The sequence below is a fragment of the Falco cherrug genome, chromosome 9 (genome assembly GCF_023634085.1).
Source record: "Falco cherrug isolate bFalChe1 chromosome 9, bFalChe1.pri, whole genome shotgun sequence".
NCBI lineage: Eukaryota > Metazoa > Chordata > Aves > Falconiformes > Falconidae > Falco > Falco cherrug.
In genome coordinates, this window is record NC_073705.1 from 41,323,007 (window position 1) to 41,343,781 (window position 20,775).

At 37.6% G+C, this 20,775-nt stretch overlaps 1 protein-coding gene across 1 annotated transcript in view; it reads right to left on the reverse strand.

Annotated features, from left to right (window-relative positions):
* Positions 1-939: 939 nt before the first annotated feature.
* The window catches only part of CABCOCO1 (ciliary associated calcium binding coiled-coil 1), a 53,223-nt gene continuing 33,387 nt past the window's right edge, over positions 940-20,775 (reverse strand). Inside the window, exons 6-8 of the mRNA XM_055720776.1 lie at positions 5,293-5,415; positions 4,750-4,890; positions 940-2,051 (exon numbers count right to left, since the gene is read on the reverse strand). Coding sequence (XP_055576751.1) covers positions 1,989-2,051; positions 4,750-4,890; positions 5,293-5,415 — 327 coding nt within the window. The 3' untranslated portion in view covers positions 940-1,988. The remainder of the gene's footprint in view (positions 2,052-4,749; positions 4,891-5,292; positions 5,416-20,775) is intronic.

Sequence of the window (20,775 nt, forward strand, 5' to 3'; positions counted from 1 at the left end):
ATTTCCCAGAGGTTCTACAAAATCTGGGAGAGGGAGGAAGAGATATGGGCAAAACCCTTTGTTTTGCATTGGTCTTAACATAAATCATAGTTAGTCCCTTTCTGCTTAGCGCTGTAGCTAGAATGTTGTAGTCTTCAGATTTAAGCCTGAAGTGCTAAACAATGCTAAATTGCCAAGAACACATTTTCACTAGAAAATATTTCAAATACTCTTTTTTGTTTGTTTGTTTGTTTCCTACGGACAGCTCTCTTTTGAAATTCTGTTCTCACCTTTGAGTTCAAAACCAGGGAAATGGGTGACATTAGCATAATGTACTGGGAGATGAATTTATGTATCAAAATAAAGAACATTTTGATTTCATAAAGTTTTGATAACAAAAAATCATATTTCAAAGCAATAAAACAACAAAGGACATAACCAGGAATCTTAACAATTTAAAAAGATCAAAATATTTTCAAAAGATTTTTTTAAAGGTGAAACAAATAATTCTTCATTAATTCCTTCAGTGTTCAAAGCAGAACAGTTAGCTTTTAGCTGAAAGGAAGCTCTCACTTATTTGCTGGCCACCACTGGGAAAAACAATCTAGAAAACTTGGAAGTGAATCATTACAGAGCTTACTTCTCCTGATCATGTACCAGGAGAAGAATTTTTCTCAACGCAGCAGACCAAGTAAAATACTCTACCCGCTTAAATTTCAAACCACTGCTTTACCAGAGCTCCGTACCCACATCTGCCGTGCACTCTGAAGAGCACACCCAGGCTATGGGTGCCCTGATGCAGCTGCTGGACATTGTCTTTAGCTGCGGGAACGCTCCTCGCTGACGTGCAGGCAATGCCCGTGGTCACTTGTGGCTGCACGCTCAGGTCCCCGCACCAGCTGGGAGCACACCCCTGCAAGCCAGGCAGCACCAGGCAAGACCTTTTAGGAACTGTTTGAAGCTATTTTCTTTTTTACTGGGCTGAGTCTGGCTTGCAGTCTTTTTCATTATCACCATAAAAAATGGGGATGAAATGAAACAAACCCTAACTTTTTACTTAGTCGGAAACAAATATGAAAGTGTAATGAATAAAACAGTCTATTTCTCCTATATTCCACTAAACATGTAATCCAACCCAGACTTTACGCTTGACAGCATGACTTGTATTTAATGTGCTTTCTAGGGCAGAGTTCTGTAACACAACAATTAATACCGGCTCGATTTTGAAACATAGATGTTAAACCGGTTCTTCTGAGGTCATTCGTTTGGTTAGATTCCTTTTGAGTTCAAAACTTTTCTATAATGTCTGACAAAATATGGAAACTTTCTCAGATAAAAGGTTACATGCATTCCAGAAAAATCTCCCCTGAAATCTAAAGGAACTCTTCTTGGGAACACAAACTCTTCACTTATGCAATTTTAATATGGTGGAAATGAAGAAGTGTAAGATATTAAATTTGTTTTAAAGCTTAGGAAGCAATTTAAAATGAAATAACATACATATTATCAATGAATAACTGCAGTGAAAAGTGTGTAATTACATGTTAATTAAATTCTCTCCTTATTATAGCTGCAGCGCCTAAAAATTATGTTTTCTCTTTATGTATTCTCCTTCTAGCAAAATTCCCTGAAAAGAAGCATAGGTGTAAAGCAGAAACTGTTAAATATTTCACAACTGGAAAAAGGAGAGAATGAAACTACAGTGAGGTTTTTTTTTTTAATTAGTATTTCTATTCAGATATAAACTGCACTTCAACATGTTTTAATTACATATCCTTCTGTTTATAATCTTCTACTTAAGCCTGAACTAAATAACAACACTGGCAGAACACAGTAAATTTGAGGAACTGGGATGAACTATTTCTAGGTAAATGTTAGCAGAACTATATTCCTTTATACAAAAATAATTACATTCAGGCAGGGAGCCAGCCCTCTGTGCACGCCATCCCCTACTGTCCAATTTCTCTAAAATTCAACGTCACCTTTCTTATCTGGCTATTTAGGAGGTTTTAATTTTCTGTTCTGAAGGTACAAGCTTCTTCTTGCCTTTGCAGCTTTTCATTTATGTCTGCCTGTAAAGAAAATCAGAAGAAAAAAGTGGTTATGATGCAGCTATCTTAGGCTGCACATTGTCTTTGTGGTTTTGACACACTGTAGTGCAGCAAGACAGACATTATCCTATACACCTTCCTGTTTTGCAGACATAACGGTGTTTCAGCCTGTACTTACATGATAACACTTTATCATATTACTGTGCACAACTCCGATGTATGGTATGTCTGCCGTGAACAGGAAGTGATCTGGGACAGCCATTTCTCATGTAACCTTGCCTTGGGAGATAGGCTAATTTGCCTGTATTCTCAGACAGCCTTTACCAATAAACACCAAATCAGAAAAATTGCTTTGGGATTTGGTTGTTGCCACTGTTTTCCTTTGCTGCAGATGTTTGTTCTCGCGTGTAATACATTTTACTGAAACATGGATGGAATTAGAAAGCATTACTGAAAATGAACAATAAAAAGACATATTTCTGTGATGTTGCTTGTCTGTCTTAATTACAAACACAATTCTGGAAATCCAGACTGCTGTAGACATTGAGTGTTTAATTTACAATGTAACATTTGTGGAGAAGGTGCAAGCGTTGTGACATATTCTGGTGAAATACTTGGCAATCATAATGCATAGCAATCTTTAATTCTATAGCATTTGGAAATGTAGGATCACTGGAAAAAATCCCACAAATACTGGAGTTTTATGGGGAATTTATGTCTATTTCTCCACATCAGCATTCATCACTGCAAAAATGCATGAGAAATGGAAGGACTACAATGACAGTCTTTCCAAGAGTTACAAAGTTTTGTTCCAAGAACTAGAACAGGCTCAAAGGTGTTTACAGACTCTACATAAACAGTTCCAAAACTTAAAGTTACATTCTTAATGGATTTCATGTAATTTTGATAAAGTGAATGGATTTGGCCCAGAAAAGCTCTCAGTAACTTGTCATTCTAGGAACTTTTTGACATGCCAGTCCTAGAAATCCCTGCTAGTGTTATACTGTAACCTATCAATGGATAACCACAGCTAGAGTGTTTTCACAGTTCTGAGTAGCTCAGATTAGCATCAAAAAGCTGGAATTTCTATCTCATCTTTGCAGCTCTGGAGATGGCATTCACCATATTCAATCCATCCTCACGTATCAACAAATATGTCCCTATCCCTTTAGATTATAGGTATACTTAGTTGCTTTGCTGCAGAACACTGATCCTCCAGGATAATCCTCTCCCAGACACCCCAGCTGCCCTTTCTTCTCAGTTTTTACATCCCTCTGTCTCTGATTCTACCTTCAGTGAAAATCAGCTGCCACCATACTTCACGATGGCTCCTGTTGTGATCACTGAGTGTCAGCACTGTGATACCAGGCTAAGTTATTTTCTAGTCTCAAGTAGAGGAACAGCTGCCTTATGCTCCCTGGAGACAAAATGCAGATTGTGAAATCACAGTTCACACATAAAAACAAAATGGTATGAGTCTGACCATGTGTCAGGTAAAAATCTAACGATAAGATTCCTTTGGAGGTCAAGAAACAGAAATTGGGTGGAAAAGATACATCGATGTAAGACTTTTAAAAACTAAAAGGAAATTATTTTCTGTGTATATAACCAGAGTTGCAAAAGAAGAAACAAAATGGGGAGGGATTTCTCTCATCCGTGCAGTTTTTGTAAAGAAAAAAAGCTCTTAGTGCTGATGCAAACGAAACCAAGGTCACGCGAAAAGCAGGCATTCCATTTTTTCAGCGGGTAGGGACAGGAATTAAGACAACATAGGCCAGGCTCCCTCCTGTTTCTAAAGACATGTTGAAATGGAATATGAAAACAAATAGGTAGATCTAATGATGGCATCGTTATTCTAATTTATATTTCCCATTCATGCATAATCCACGTAAAGCAATTTACCAATATCACACTGTTTTCACGTAACAGTAGATATTTAACAAACTGCTGCTCGGTCAACAACGTCCAGTGTGCTGTATCTAAAGTTTAAAGTGGTAATGCCACCTGGTTTTTGCAAACAACACCGAATTCCACTAGTTCCTTGGTGGAACCGAGTTCTAGCTGGTTTGCTTTCAGTAATTTCACATGCTTGAGGGAGCAGTTTACAAAATAACAATGATCTACTCTGCTGGCTTTCCACATGTTTCAATTTACAGACCTCCCTGTAGAGAAGCAGATCGCCCTACAAGAAATTTAAGTCCACTGACAATACCTTCCTTCCATTTCACGAAGCCCACAGAACCACATACTGAAAGCTGATCTGTACCATTAAGGCAGCTTTTGTCCAGTTTTGCACCTAGCAAATGAAGTCTAGAATTGTCATAAAAGTGTTATTTCTTACAAAGATTGAAGGATGTGTAATGCAGATGCATCTAACAATTTATATTAAGCACACAGTGCATATGCTCCATCACAGCAGCTGATCCCGAACCCCTGAAAAGGAATTTTATCACTGACATCACTGAGAGCAGGATTTGGCCCATGTTTGTTAACACATAGTAATGCTGAAGATATATGTTGTTATATTACTGAATATTTTTTATCATATCACATGTAAGCTGACTAAACTAGGAGTTATTTATAGAGGCTAATTCACATTTTTACAGCATATGGATGTGCTTTTTGCCAGCTTTAGCATGAATACAGTTTATATTCATTAAGGCTGAGCTAGCTAAGTAACCATACACAGAATTAGTAAATCTCTTTCTAGCAATAGTACCTCAAGGTTGCCAATAATTCCATTTGGGATTTCACCCACTGCAGACTTCTGATCTTCAGCAGTGACACCAGCCACAGCATCTGCCTCGGAGGACTCTGCCTCTGGACAGGGCTCTTCCAGGTAACCCTCTTGGTCAGACCCCTAGCAGCAACCGACCACAAGAAACATGTGAGTTAGAACATCCTCCCGCTCTCTACAAGACCAAGCAGCACCAGCCCAAAGACATGCAGCAATGCATGAAGCCTGCTTTTGAGAACTCTCGCTGTGACAGAGACTGTCAGCGTCTCTCACTGCCCAGGCCAGGCAGATCCTGAGGTTATAAAGTTGCATGGGGTGAGAGCCCAGAGGTGCTGACTCAAAGAAATGTCCTCTGCTGACTGATTAATGCATTAAAAGCAATTTCATACAATCTTAGAAGAGAACGTATGCTATATTTTTGAGAATAAATGTCATTAGTGGCTGGGCTCCAATGGGAATAAACGAGTAGGAGGCTCATAGAAAAAGAGCTTTAAAAAAACCCAAGAAAAAGAACAAATTCTATACCTTAGATTCTGCCTCTGCAGCTGTTGGTGATATTATGAATGATGAATAGATATCCGAAGGTATGCCTTCTTCCAGCAGAGCAGGGAAGGGGGGAACTGCAGGTTGGGCAAGTTCAATCACATACTGTCAGTATTTAAAAAAAAAATAAATAAAAGGAAAGAAAAAGCAAGTAATTCAGGTTTAATTATTGTTCAGAGGTTTATTGCAGATTTTTTAAAATAGAAATGAAATGGCTGGCAAACAACAAAAAACAATACCTTTTTTGTTACTATCCAGGTGCTCAGAACTGGAAAGCATACTGAAAATTATTATAGATCAGCTTTAATTTCTAGCTGCATCTCAAGGGGGCCTCTTTATAATACTTGGAAAGAACAGATGATTTTCATAATTTCATAACACTACAGCTTCTTACTCATGTGGATAATTAAGTTTAGCAAACACAGTGCTTAGGTAACATGCAGTCTTCCCAATGCAAATTTGTCACTTCTGAACAGGGATCTTGGTTGCATTTTCGAATTAGAGGGCCCAGCTGACCACTAGATATTCTATCAAAGGAGTCACGTGGGGTAAAGTTGCAGTGACACTGCATCGAATAAGGCTGTAAGAAAAATATTTTAATATGTGACTATAATTTAAGAGTCTCTAATGGCCCAAGTTTTGCTGCTTCATCAATTTGCTCCTCTTTCTCTTTCCTGTGAACATGGGAACCTCAGTGCTATTCTGCTGGCGTGTGAACTGTGGCTCCAGGAATGCTCTGACAAGGAAATGGCTTTCCCCACCCGGAGCAGCTGGATGCAGCACTTAATCCATGCTCAGGCTCTCACAAGTGATGCAGAAGACAGCCCTGTGTCCTCTAAAGGGACAAGTTTTTGTGTCTTTTTTTAAAAAAAAAATGGATGACAACATACGTGCCAAACAGGGGGACAAAAGGCGTTTTTGGACATGCAAGGAACAGGGTATAATACTAAAATGGTATGTTTGGGGCCGCTGCGATGGGAAGTGCCCGCTGAGAATACCAGGCAGATGTTCCAGTTCTGAGTCAGCTATTATAAACATGATTTTGCTTGGATGGTGTAAGTCAACTGCATTAATTCACATCAGCGTAATTGCAGCTCCTATAAATTAATTTCCTCATACCTTTGAAATCATAGCTAGCTTGATATTTGGTTTATTTAGTTACTTGCTACAGTTAAACATGCTGAAAATATTAAAGGTTCCATACATTTGCAAAAGTGATCGCAAAAATTGAAAATGAACAGGGAAACAGAGCCATTGTACTATATTGCATTAAAAAAAAAATCTCTTTTGTAGTCCCAGAAGCTTTTCAGAAGCTATATTTGGACTTTGTCATTATCTTCAAGATTTCCTGTCATGTGTGAGCTCTCTAGAAAAGGTAGGCAGTATTAACCCATGTTTATAAGAACCCAAAAGGCTGACAGAAAGATTTCCAGAATGTCAGGAGAAATCCAGATTTTATAGATACAGATTTCCTGTATCACTTGTGGCTCAAATTTTACAGTACTACTGCACTAAAGCCTACAGACTCACAAAAGGAATAATCAGAAAGTTTAGGTTTTGCATCAAAATGAAAAAGCCTTAAGCTGAGCTAAATGTTATTCTTTCTAATACAAAAAGAAGCTTTGTTTTCCAATTCTATTTTTTTAAGCAAGAGCTCTTTTGATTTAGCAAATATTTCCATTTTCTGTGATTTCTTACTTGATATTTTCTTATTTTAAAATTAGCTGAATTGGATGCGAATTCACAATTACTTTCTGCTTCCTTAAAATAACATCTTTTGGTTAGTTGGTTAGCTATTCACTCAAAACATTTTCTTTGTTTAGATTAAATCATTATTCCATTTATTCCCTCCAGTCCAAATTAAAAAAATATGAAGTAATGTAAAAAATCTAGACCAGGTTTTTAAAAATCAATTCCTGGGTGATCAAATACATTTTTGTGTAGCATGGATAAGGTTTTCAGAGGTTTTGTTTTAGAATAATATTTTTACTTCACTGCGTACTTTTAAAGAGAGCCATTCTTTACTCATCTGTTCCATGTCTAATAATAACCCTTGGATCATTAAAAAATAACGAAATTACAGCAGAACTAGTCTCTTTAATGAGCCATAATAGTCTCAACATTCAGCCAAAAGTTTTTTTTTTTAAAAGACTGTGAAACTTCTGTGTAGAATATGAAGTATTTTGTTTAGTAATAATAAGTTTATGAGCAGTACCACAGTTTACAGCCAAAATATAGTGACCTAAAAATGCCATTCTGCATTGCTCCTTCCTATACATTGTGTCCTTAACAAGTCAGGGGAAAATTAGAACGAATGAATTGTGGCGAGAGCCTGAAGCCAACAAATGTATTTAAATGAATCCTTCTGATGCAATACTTTCCTTTAAAAAATACAATTAAGTCTTTGTATTTCCTTTGAACAAAACCTCATGTTTAATAGCACCAATGGCTCTGTAGTAAAATCTATTTAAAAACAGAGGAGACACAGTAAGTTTTATACAGTTACAGTGGCTTTAAAAAATGTTGCTAGTTTCTGAAGTCTCAGTAAATTTATGGTGAATTACTTCCACTGACCTACATTAAAAAATTCATCCTGCTTTTTTAATTCCTGAAGATTTGTCATTATGTGAGCGTTATTCACTATGACAAAGATGTATTACTCAAAATGTCCTCTTGAATCAATATAACTATCGAAATGTGAGAAACAGTTTGGCAAGATGATAATGCCTTAAAATTAATTGGCAATATTTTCCTGCACATTGCGGTCCAATGGGTCCAAGAGAATTCAAACATAAAGAAATCGTAAGGCAGTTGCACAAATGTAGATGGCATATCAGTGTCAGCTGCAGATAAAAGGATGCTCCAAAAGAGACTGGAGGGAGCAGAAGTTAAATACAATATTCTTATTAATTCCTAGGTGTGGTGGGGTGCCCAAAGGCCTCTTGAATCTGGACAGGTTAGAGCAGGCTAAAGGCTGCTCTAGCACCCAGCAGAAGTTAATGTGGTAAATATCCTTCAGTGTCACCTTTCTTTGCCACCCAGGTTGCACCAAGCCTCGGTGCAGTCACAGCTGAGGGCTGTAGCTGGTGTTCAAACATCATTCTCAACGTACAGCCCCACATCACGATCTTTCTCTAGAATTCTTTCTAGTAAAAGCGTGCATAAAGAGAGCTAAGTACAAAAAGTGTCATGTTGTTCTGTACGTAAACCCACATACTTCTTGCTGAGAGCTAGCAAATTACCTTTTTACAAATGTAGGCAGAGCAAAGACAATAAAATAGTATACAGGAAAATTTCTAAAACAGAATAATGGCAGGAAAGAAGATTGGTAAAGCATTCTAATAAATGAGTTCCACAGATGTGGTACTTATTATACAATTAGCTTTGCATAACTTACCAATATACCATTACATTTTCTCCCAGATGTTATCTGTTACTTAAATTCATTTTGCTTAAGTTACTATTATTGCAGGTTTTATCCACACTGTATTTTATTATTTAAGTTTCTGTGGCATAAAACAAGCCCTGGCTGATAGCATTACTTTTAATAATATATGTAAGAGGTTTTAGTATTATACAAATGGCTGCTGGGTATATCTTAATAGTCATAGCACAGAACGTCTGCTCTCAAAATATTATGTAGATTAAACCCAGCTATTTACTTACACCCTAATTCAAGTTATTGGAAAGATTTGCAGTATTTATGTATGTGGTATGAAGGGAAACAATCTATTCTGGGAATAAATATCAGAGTTTGTAAATTAGCAAAGCTAAGGTCAAGGTCAGTTTGGATTTACTAACATACTTGCTGAAAACTAGAATTTGTAGTTTATGCTTACTTATTTCATAAATGAGAAAAGAGACTGAGGGGGTGGTGCACGTGCCTCTTTGATACAAGGCTTTTGTATCACAGAAACATTTTAAAACCACCTTTTAGCTTAATATTGTCTGAAATTCCATACTCCTCTCCACAAAGTCCTAGCATAAATTCTCTGTGGCTAATCTTAGCAAACATAGGAAAATAATTATTTATAAGGATTGGAAATAATACCCCACATTCTGGATGGACCAATTCTAAAGCCTTGTAACATCATTCAAAGCCTTTCAATGGATATGGATTTGATTTTATATGAATGACAGATGCATTTTAAAAAAAAGTGTTCTTTGTGTTGTTCTCTATATTTGTATCTTCTGTTGGGTTTTTAATTGCATGCCACAGGACCTTATGCTACCAGAGACCTGCAAAGACTTCTTTCTCATATATATGTGAGATTTGCTATGAAACAAAATATTTAATACAGAATTTACATTAGTTTGCCATTCATGCTAAGCATGCCCAGCTGCACACCTACAAATGTGCTGAATTTCAGTTGCTGGAATAAAAGGCATTTACAAGATATGGTTTGTTAGCTGCCTGTATTTCATGTGGTTGAATTGGAATGAATAACTAATGGACAGAGATGCACTGTCTCATGCTAACTCAAACTAGCCTGCCCTTTTTTTTTCCCCCTCTGCTTTTTAACCTGCCAACATATGCAAACACAACAAATCCACCCTACCTGCCTTCTGAGGCATCACCCACCAGCATTCCCAGCTGCTGATAGCTCTACAAATATGTTTGCCATCCTATTTTGCAGCAGTGTTACACACAAGGTCTGAAGGACTGGAGGATATGATGAAGCACTCAAAAACTTAATCCAGATATATGATCTGTGCAGCGTGACTAAGATGGCAGAGCTTCCTTCTGACGCCTTCACTGTGCACATTTGTATTAATATTTAAAGTAGAATTAAGATCAATGAGGGACTAAACTTGGCCTCTGAAGTATGTTCCCCAGTTGCTAATGATGCACATGGAAATTCTGTGTGCATGTTCCCGGGCAGGAGTTTTCAAACCACTGTTTCTTAAATGAGACAAAAGTTCAGTAAGTCAAAGGTACACTTTATGCTCTTTTTCCTCATTTCAGAATTCAAGTTAATATGTTTTAAAGAGAGTTTTCCATGTTTCTGAGCTGAGATGTGAATCAACTTGGTTGACAATACGTCAGTAATTAATCTAGTCTGAAATAGCCATCTGAAGCAATTTGGTGCCTACATTGACAAAACAGGATCTACTCCTCCCCCCAGGAAGCTGTAAATCAGTCAGTGACATCTGGCCTCAAGGACATCAGAGTCATCTGAAATGTGGTAATTTATATTAATGAACATCAATATTAATTTTTAAATAAAAAGAATTTGCTACTGCCATTATGTTTACATATGGAATATTATTTATAGATCGTGTTCCTCCTTTCCTACATTTTGCCCATAAATTACTGTAAGGAAACACTGTCACAGTTATAAATATTTTTCCTTGGAGTTAAAGCTTTTACATATCCTCTTACTGTTTTCAGTAACTATATGAGGGCAACAACCAGGATTTTCTTGCTACTCCAGGAACTGCTGCCAATTTTAATGCTCGACTGAGTAGAAAAGGGTGCTTCTAAAAAAACAACCAAAGCCTTCCTCTCTAGAGATATCTTAATGCAGAGTGCCTTTAATACCTAGATTCTGTAAGAATATCCTAACATACCAGAAAAAAAATAATACTGATTTTACTGGGCTACAGTCATCTACTTCTGCTTTTATCAAGCTTCCAATTATTACTGCCAATTCACAGATTATTTAGAAAGACAAAATAAGAGACATCCAAAAAACAAAATCCCCAGTTGGCTTTCATGCTGAGGACACATCGCTAAATGATTCACCTTGGAATGGTCACTCTAAATTCACATTGTGTTTAGCATTGCCAAATCCCCTAGAGTTATGGGATTACAAGAGAATCTCAGCTTTCATTTAAAAATAAAGTTAGTGTCTAGCTCTTATGGTTGCAGAGGAAAGATTGAAAACATAAATCTTGAAAGCTCAAAAACTAGACTGCAAGCAAAATGAACCAATCAACAGTTATTTTTAAGCAGCTCTCATGATTTTTTGGGATCTGTCTCACTATTTTAAATGCTTGAGGTTAACAAAACCCTTTTAAACCAATGCATACAGATTTTGAGGAGGGGTGAAGGATTCTTTTTTAGCAGCTGAAAGTACAACCCTTGCCTGTCAGGACTCTGAAGTGCCACCCCCCCGCATTCCGCTTCAAGGGCACCCGTCAAACAAGCAAAGAGCAGGCAGCTCCTATTCTGGCTGTACAGTTATACTCAACAGGGATCCAAATCCATTAAAAAAAACCCCCAAAACACAAGAACCTTTCCCACAGTGACCACCTACCTGCATCTACAAGTACTTAAAAAAAGTAAGGCTTTTATTTAGTTAGTGATGTGATCACATTAGAAAACCGTAAAATTAGGTTCTATTGAACCCAGTGCTCAACAGGCAGCCCAATATTTTGGTGGCATTCACCTTACTATGCCAGAGCATCACATTTCCTTGTTGCACATCTCTCTTTCTAAATCATTTAATTAGGAAAGATCTGACGTGAATGCTGAAAACATGATGATAAAAATGTGAAAGCATACTCAGCCAAGTGCATTTTGGTACCTCTTTCTGGGAGGAGGCTTCATACATTTTCTAAAGACTCACTCATGTCCTCAGAAAATCAGTTTGCATGAGAGCATGTGCCTTTGGCAACGAAATGGCCTATAAGAATTAAATTGCTTAGAGGGATGGTATTCATCACACCTGCTTTAGGGGCTTAGTCAACCCCCAAAACCCCTCCTTGCAGTAAGTGCAAAGACAACTGCATCTCCTGAGAGACTGTCAGGACGAATAAGATAAACTAAGAACCTAACAATGTTGCTTAATAATATGCTTAATATACCTGCCCTGGACCACAGCGAGCAGAGCCTATTACCTCTTCCATTGACTATACAGGGAAGCTAGGAAAGCTGGGTTCCTCACTCAGGCTGCCTGGTTTGCCTGGTGCTGGGAAATATGAAATATTCCCTTTTTTATTCAAAGGACCACTGTAGAAACTCAGCGGGCACCACACGTTTCTCCTGCAGCCCTGAGCATGTACGGTAAAAGTCAGACAGCTGTTGGCACTATCCCGGGCTGTTTTTTCCAGGTGTTGCATCTGAGATGCAGCAACGTCTCACCAACTATCACTGTTCCACAGGGCTTTAGGTCAGCCCTAAGAGTGCCAACAAAATGCTAATGTAGACATGCTTATCCCCAGCATGTATGTTTATCTCTGGCATGTCTCAGGCTGTGTACACATCAGCCAGTGCAGGCACGTGCCCAGGGAGCTGTGTTTTACCCTACCAGATTTCTCTCAGTTCAGCAAGCACAGTCTTCAGGCTTTTTCTAAACATGAATACCATGTACATGCAAGAAAGGCACCAAGAAGATTCCCCCCAAAAGCTGGAAAACATTATAAGAAACTTTGGAAACAAAAAGGGTTCAAGAAGTGATTGGGAGCTTCTGCTGAGACACTCTGACAGCAGAAGAATAATGTTTTGCTGTTGATATAGTAATGTGTAACCACTGCCTCAAGTTGGACAGAGGTCCCTCCTCCTGCCTTTGTCTATTGGCACTCTTGAACAGCATTCCCTTCCCTTTTTACACATTTCCTCTGAAATCAACGTTTTTTCCATGCAGGACTGGCCACGGGAAAGCCCCTCGCACAACTGCCCCATGCTCTGGACATTCCTACACCACCAAACGACAAAGGAACAAGCTCTTTCTAAACTCTACTCAGTCATCAGGTGCATTAGATGTGAATAGGCTTGTCTATATTGATTCACCTCTAGCTGATGTTACAGAAAAAATCTGCTCTAACATTTAAAAGGTTGCATTAAAAAAAAACAAAAAACAAACCACTAAAGAATATTGATTCTGAGCTAAGAGGAAAAAAAAATTGCTCACACAATTTAAAAACTACAATATAGATTTTTTTTGGAATATGCTACATTAGAAAACTTTTCAGGATATACGGTCACATAAAAATGGGAAACTTGTGTTCTTTGTTATTAGACCTAAAACATAAAGTCTTTGCTTGAGTGTATAAGTTTCTGTTAAAACAACAATTTGTCCCGTGGACTGTAAATTCAATTACTGTTTTTATTGGAATCACATTTTGCTTTGGAAACAATCATGCAGAAAAACAACCAATAACAGACATCTTAAAAACATCTCAAAACAGGCATGGCTCTGAGAATAAATCAGTTATGGTAATTCTTCCACTGTGAACTGCAATGTTTTTAAAATCCATTTCCATATTTTTAATTAACACCTAGTTAAAAAAAAATATCTTACTGTAGGTCATTTTAATCACAAATTGGGAAAACAAATTTATTTTATCAGAAAATTGACTCAACACTGTTTTAGGGACTTATTTTTCATGTTTTTATCATCAAAATTAAGTTATTAACATACATTTCTCAATTTTGGAATGCAGAAGTAAACCAATTTTTCTCTCAAATTTCAGAGTTACAGTTTTCAGTCACCACTCCATGTAAAACTAGTCTGCTTTAACACCAGAATATTTGATCAGTACACCCAAAACCCCACATCAAAGCTATCAGTACTTCTTTACAACTGCATTTCTATATAACTTGAATCTACAATATTCTAACCATCGCCTGTTAGTCAAAAGAAACCATCACTTCCTTATGTGACACTTGAATTTCATTCCCCATTGTAAACAGGCTCTCCTTATTACAGTACATGCTCATAAATCTGTTTATACTGGATCTCAGCTTGAATGCTGGGGTTATTTTAACTCTATCTTATAATACTGTCATTCACATCAAATAAAAATGCAGTTGTGGATAGGGGCAGGGTTAGCCTGGTGAACGCAAGAGTTAAAGCTTTGTTTCAGCATAGCTTGGCTTGGTGGGTGATTTGAAATCTAGTAAGTTTCCTCTTGGTCAAGTGCCAAAGCCAACCACACCTTGGATGATGTGAGGTTGTTTTTGAGAAGGTAACATCTTAAAGATTGTCTCCTCCCACTCTGACTTGGAAGGTTTCTGAGAAGAGTCATTTCCATTTCTGTTGGGGCATGAAATGGTTTCTGGAGAAAAAGCACATGAATCTCACTCTGCTTTGACTTGTTAGGAAGCTCATGACAAATCATATAATCCAATGTGGATATTTCAAAATTTATTTTAAAAAAGCATGAGAAGAAACAAGCGCTTCTACTGAATAATTTCTCCCCAGATTAAAAAAACAACACCCAACCAACAAATCAACACTCACTTAACTCCTTATCCCTTATAAACTCTTAAGTTAACTTCATCTTTTAGAATATTACCACACACACAAGCAACAAAACCAATAAAAATCTGCCATTTTTTCAAAGAAGGCTTCCACAATCACACAGAATTTTAACACTAGTCAGAATCCAGAGCAAATGTTTCAAACTTTGAAGCGAAAATCTTCAGTCGGCTACAGAATAAGTGAATACGAAGGGTACTGGGTTGGATTGTACACTACTGGCTTTCCTCTCCTCCCCTTGTGTTTTGTCTTTTTAAGAAACAGTTCTACAAAAGTAGGCAAAGACAATGTGATCATAAAGTTTGCACAGTTTGCCTGATGAGATAAAGACAATGTGTCAGCTTTTGATGGAAAAAAACTAAAGCAATGATGTCAAGGGTTTTATCTATTTATTCCTTTTAGCAGCACCTTTTCCCTGGCAGCTTTCCTAAAGAGCAACATCATAAGTACCTAGAGGGAGCAAATGCCAAACAGCAGCACCTTCTCTTAAGAATGCACAGCTATACCCAGAAACATGACATTCCCTGCTCTGAAGCTGCTGTCTTTCGCTCTAACCCTCAGAAGAAAACACCTATCAGGAATATCAAATGTGTCTGGATTGCCAGGCAGATAAGTTGAGGAGAGGGTAGAAAAATCACTAATGGCTGGAAAGCTCAGCTGGCAATGGAAAGAAAGGCAGAGTGGAATTAAATTGGTCCTGTGGAAAGAGAGACTTGTTCAGCAGCTCGGGGAAAAGCGTGGGTCAATGTGCAGAGAAAGAGAGCAGGAGCGATGGGAAGTAGCTAAGAACAGAGTCTGATGTCTCACGTGCAGAGGAGAAGCAGTGAGGCTGAACAGATCCGTCTTCACTACGCCGGTAGCAGAACGCAGTGCTGAACTGTACGCTTAATTATTCTCATCTCAAGCTCCCCTTTGGCCCCAACTGCCAAGCACACCAGACTGCATGAAGCAGCTGAAAGTCTAGCGTGGCTCCAGCAGTATCTCTTGTCACCAAACCAAGATTTTAACTGCCTTTTCCAATAGATTCATAATCCAAAGATCATGTCAAAGATGGCACTCTAAAGACTTCTGGAGCTGGGCCCTATTCACTTCCTTATCTACGTCAGACTTTCCCTCTGATAATCCCCTTCTCCATGCAGGCAAAATATCATGTACCCTGGTCCTCCTGTCATATAAGTCTTTATTTTGATTTTAGCGTTTGGCAGAATGTGAAGCAACTGTCACCACTGCCACTGGGTTTGTGTTTTTGCATTGGCCAGAAATATTCACACAGTCTTTCTCCAGCCGACACAATCCATATATATACACACACCAATCTATACCTATGTAACTGTGAATTGCTGTTTAAGCCTAGAAGGACTAACAAATCCAAAACAAAAAAATGGCTTTTAAAGAAGGAATCAATACCAAGAGCTGAAAAGAGAAAAGACCCTACTAGAGACCCTAAAGAGAAAAGACCTTACCAAACACAATAGGCAATTTTTCAGTACAGTCCCTTTGCACACCCTACCTTCACATTTATAGGATTTACCAGTTTAAGTGTTCGTTGCAGGTGTTCTTTATATCATGTATGCACCCTAATAAATCATACTGGATGCACAGCTCCATGTAGAAGAAACAGAGTTGATAGGAGATACCTTTGAAAAACTTGGCCCCAAAACCAGAGGCAGGTTATTTCTCCATGACAACAAGTAGTTTAACAGATATATTTGTCTCTCAGTGGTAAATTAGTCTCAAAGCATCCTCCATCAGAGAAAGATCTTAAGGCGCTCTTATAATATAAGTCATTGGCAATGTGAGCACTTTAACTGCATTTTTTTACAGCCCCAAAATTATTAAAATGCTGAACTTTAAATAATTATATTTCAACCAGTGTTTTACTAGTTCTCTCCCTACCTTCTCTGATTTTAATTTTCTCACTTGTCAGCATGTCTTGGCAGTGAGAACAAGAAAGACCTCAAACCTTTGCTGATTGCTTTCCACACAATCTGATTTCTATAAATTAGAAGTTGCTGATGGGGAAGCAGACAGCAGTACCCTTTGATCAAGATACACATCTTGATCTCTTTTATCATTTTTTTTTTTAAAAACAATAATATTACAACAAAAAGAAATCATCATACAAGCTTTTCGATCAAAGTGTGTCACTGTCTGCTTCCCAGTCAACATACTGCCAGTAAATTGGCAAGGTGCCCAGAAAGAGCAGGCAGCAGCTGGTGGGTTTGATTACCATCTGTATATCCACTAATGTATAAAATATTATGTCTCCATCTAGTGGGCAACGGCATTTGACAGGAAATTGGAAAACTGGTTGGAGTCTACTTCCGTGGATGGCAGAAGGAGCTGCACTAAACTCCCCGGCAGCAGAATTCAGCTCTAAAGCTGTATTACATTGGAAAGCCGTCTAAACCAAGAAAGGCTTGGAAGCCCCACTGGTGGTTCCATCCCTGTGCTGGCATTTGCCCTTGAAATCATGTTTTCTCCAGAAGCCTTCATAGAATATCTGTTTCTCTGCTCTCCCAACAAACCAGCACCCTAGAAGTCTTAATGGCCAAAATTTGAAAATGCAGAAGAGATAACAGGGAAAGAAAGGTGAGAGCAAGGATGTCATTAATGTCCAGAGCATCTGAGCTCCTGAAACAAACAGTAAGGAGATGAATATGCCAGGAAAATGTCTTGCTTTAAGAAGAATTAAACTACAGCATATTAAAGAATTATGTGCTCCCCGACCCCGACTACTTGATGACAGGACATGCAAAATACTACATTAACTTTCTCATGCGGCTTCAGATAATAGCCTTGACTGAACAGCAACAGGGGTAACATGAGATAACCAAATCTGTTTCTCAGGAAAGTGTCATGGAAACAGTCCTTGGGACATGGATTTTAGAATCCATGTGGCCACCCAAAGAAGAAACTGAGGCACAAGCCAGTGCCGTGGCAGGTCTCTCACGACAGACACAGGCCTAGAACAAACAGTTAATAAAAGACGAATGCTATCACACTTGTTATACCACCTTCTTTTTCATCGATTACCATCCTTTTTGACAACAACTCCGCTAGCAATGTACTGACTGGACATATTTTATGCACAGCCATCTAGTGTGAAAACTGCATCCTAATGAAGAACTATCAGTACAGCAAAATGAAATAAAAAACAACAACAAGATCATACTATTGATTTTTTTCCATCCACATATGGACTAGACCTAAATTCCCTTAGCTTAAGAAATCTGTTGAGATAATTCTCAACATAGCATGCTTACATTTCATTTAATGACTTCTCTGGATGCACGATAGGTCCTAAAATAGCTCTTTTTGTCTGAATATCTTTTAATAAAGTTGTTTAAGATGCACTTTGATTTGACACACTTAAACTGGTTACAGTAAAGCATTTTCTACTTTTATCATATACTCCATTGCATTAGAAGTAAGTTTATTACTCTATAAATAATTCATTCAAAGGAATTTCAGTTTAACAGCACCTAATAGACACAATCACTTAAGATAGCACACTGGCAAATTTCAGCTTTAAATCAGAAGTCAATCTGTCTTCATATAAAAAAAAAATCAACTTATCAGAAGAAAGCATCATTTTTAAGACACTCAGGCATGAGTGCCTAAAAATGAAGTCAATACACGCCAACAACTTCTGTGCTAATTTATTATATTGCTTGTTTGTACAGGAAAGGGATGAGATTTGTTTCAATCTAATCTAATTCCCTTAATTTCAACAGAAACTACAAGAATTAGAAATGAATGTTTTTCCCCCAACAATTTGCTGTGCTAGAAGCTTTATTTCTCAGGTCAGCACTCTCCATTTTTTGATTGCTCAATGGGAGTGCCACAAGGGCTAAAAAAAGAAGGCTCTGAAACTTTAGGAAATAGAAACTGCTGACTACCTGGTGAAGGGATAATGATTTATAATATATGAATAGGGGCAATAATTGGAGAGCAGGCTGTACTCAAAAAAGCCTTAATTCACAGATCTGACATCAGAAAGTCATAATCCATCGATCTAGCATCAGAATGATGGATTATGACTTTTTAAGAACATGTAGACATGTCAGCTTCACGAGCATTCCGGGAATCGTAGTCAAATTGTTTTACTGAGGTCATTTGAACAATTTCAGCTTTTTCCAATAAAGCTGATGCACTAATATTTTGACATGTAAAAGTTCTGTTGGATCTATTTTTTTTCTTTCAAAACCTAAATATCCTCCAACCAAATATCGCAGGTTGCCATAACTTGTGATTCGAGAATATATTTTTTAAATGACTTCAAGTCTGTGTCATTTTTTTACAGAGATTACAACAATTTTAAATCCTAGTTGATTTTTATGTCAAAAAAGTTCTGTATTCAAATTTCGATGCAAAAAACCTCAAGGTGCAAAGTGGGGAATTAATTACCCTGTTTTCTTTCAGGAAGCACTGAAATATACTATGCACATTTCCCCCTGGACTACTGCAAAAATATCTAATTTTTGACCTCTAGCTCTTTCCTTTTTTCAACTCTGATTAGGTTTTAAACTGTTACTGCCAAATAAAGTTATATATGAATTTAGATGGAATCATTTATGAACAGAAATAATAATCTTGCAATGTGTGAATACCTAGGGGTTGAAATATGTTTTTTTATACAGAAGATTTTGACATACTAACTCCAAAAGACATCTAGCCTTTTCAGTGAAACACTTGGAACTTCACTTTCCTCATAAAAACAAACATGGGCTAAGGTTATTGAATGAAAAATTCAGAAATGTTCCAGAGATCCTTTCACTGAGCATCACATACTTATTTATACGTAACCACAATTTCATTCCTAAGAGTCTATTACAAAATTTTCCAGTAGCATTTCCCCATTACAAATAAATGAAAACACCTATAAATTAACAACTGCTACATTAAGACTAATTCAATGGCTTAGATGGGTAAGAGTTCTTAAAAAAATGCTTTTTGCTCCAGGCAAGTGTTGAGAAAAAAAAGAAAATCCCACATTAGATATAAAATATAACTAAATATTTTCAATGTATACACATATTAAAACCATAAAAAAACTGTGACTAAAACCTCTTCCAAAGGTATAAAAACTTTAAGTGTACAAGTAACAAGGGCTAAAGGGCAAAAGAAACAAACTAAACGCCAGCTTTGCATATCTCTGTTTTTCCCGCAAACTCCTTTGTATTTTGCCTAGATAGTGGAGTTTCTCGTCTAAAAGGCTGAGTTTCTCCTTCTCCGGTCTTTCTCACTCTATTTCCCTTCTTACTTGTAAAATGTTTTAAAGAGAGCTTATTAATAAAGTAGTTACTTATGTGAAGCTTTTTTTTTTTTTAAAAAAAAACACAACCAATTTTTGTGTATGTACATAACTAAAGCCACTATGGAAAGGAGAAGTCAAAGGGCTCATTCACAATGGTTGAAATAGCTTATTTCCTTAAAAACCATGTACATCCAGCAAAGGCATCCTGGGTCCAGCCTCAGCCCAGGTTTCAAAACAATGAACCAAAGGAAGAAAAAAGTTGTGGAACAGTACCCTTTAAGGCCTCAGTAGTTCAGAGAACAAAAGGGAAAAATAATGCACTTTTTACAACAGTAGACAGAAGCAAATTACTTCATTTTGTCAACTAAATATGAAGTGGCTAATAAAAATCATGGCCATGTTGCACACACTCCTTCCTCTAAACACACCTAATTTTCTTAGAGGTCTCACATAAAGGGATCACACCACTGAAAAGCATCTGCATCTTTCGAAAAGCCTTAAACACCACCACCACACAACTGATCAAAAGAGAAAGTACCTCATTTGATTAACTTTACTGGGGAATTAACTTTGGCAGGCTGTAATTACTCATCTGGAAGGCAGTCATGAGGACACCATGGCCAACAGCTTTCTGCTTGTGATTTATACGCTTGAGGTAATGACAAGTGGTCAGGATATCAGTTTTGCAGCTTCCTTCAAAGAGCCTGCTGTGCAGTGCCCTAGCAGCATCAAACTAGGATCACTACTACTTCAGCATCAAACCATCTTCTATCTGAATTTTCCTTGGATCCTTTCCGACCTAGTATTTACCCAACTCAACTCAATCAAACTTATGACATCAAATGAGACCAAGTAGGGTGGCTACAACCTTTCTGACCTTTCCAGACTGAAGAACGAATACAGCCCTTAGGACTGCACGCAGGGGAAGACAGGAGCCTGGTAAAATTGGTATCTCCTGATTCCTCCTCTTCTTTGGACTTAGGCTTTAGTCCTACCTCT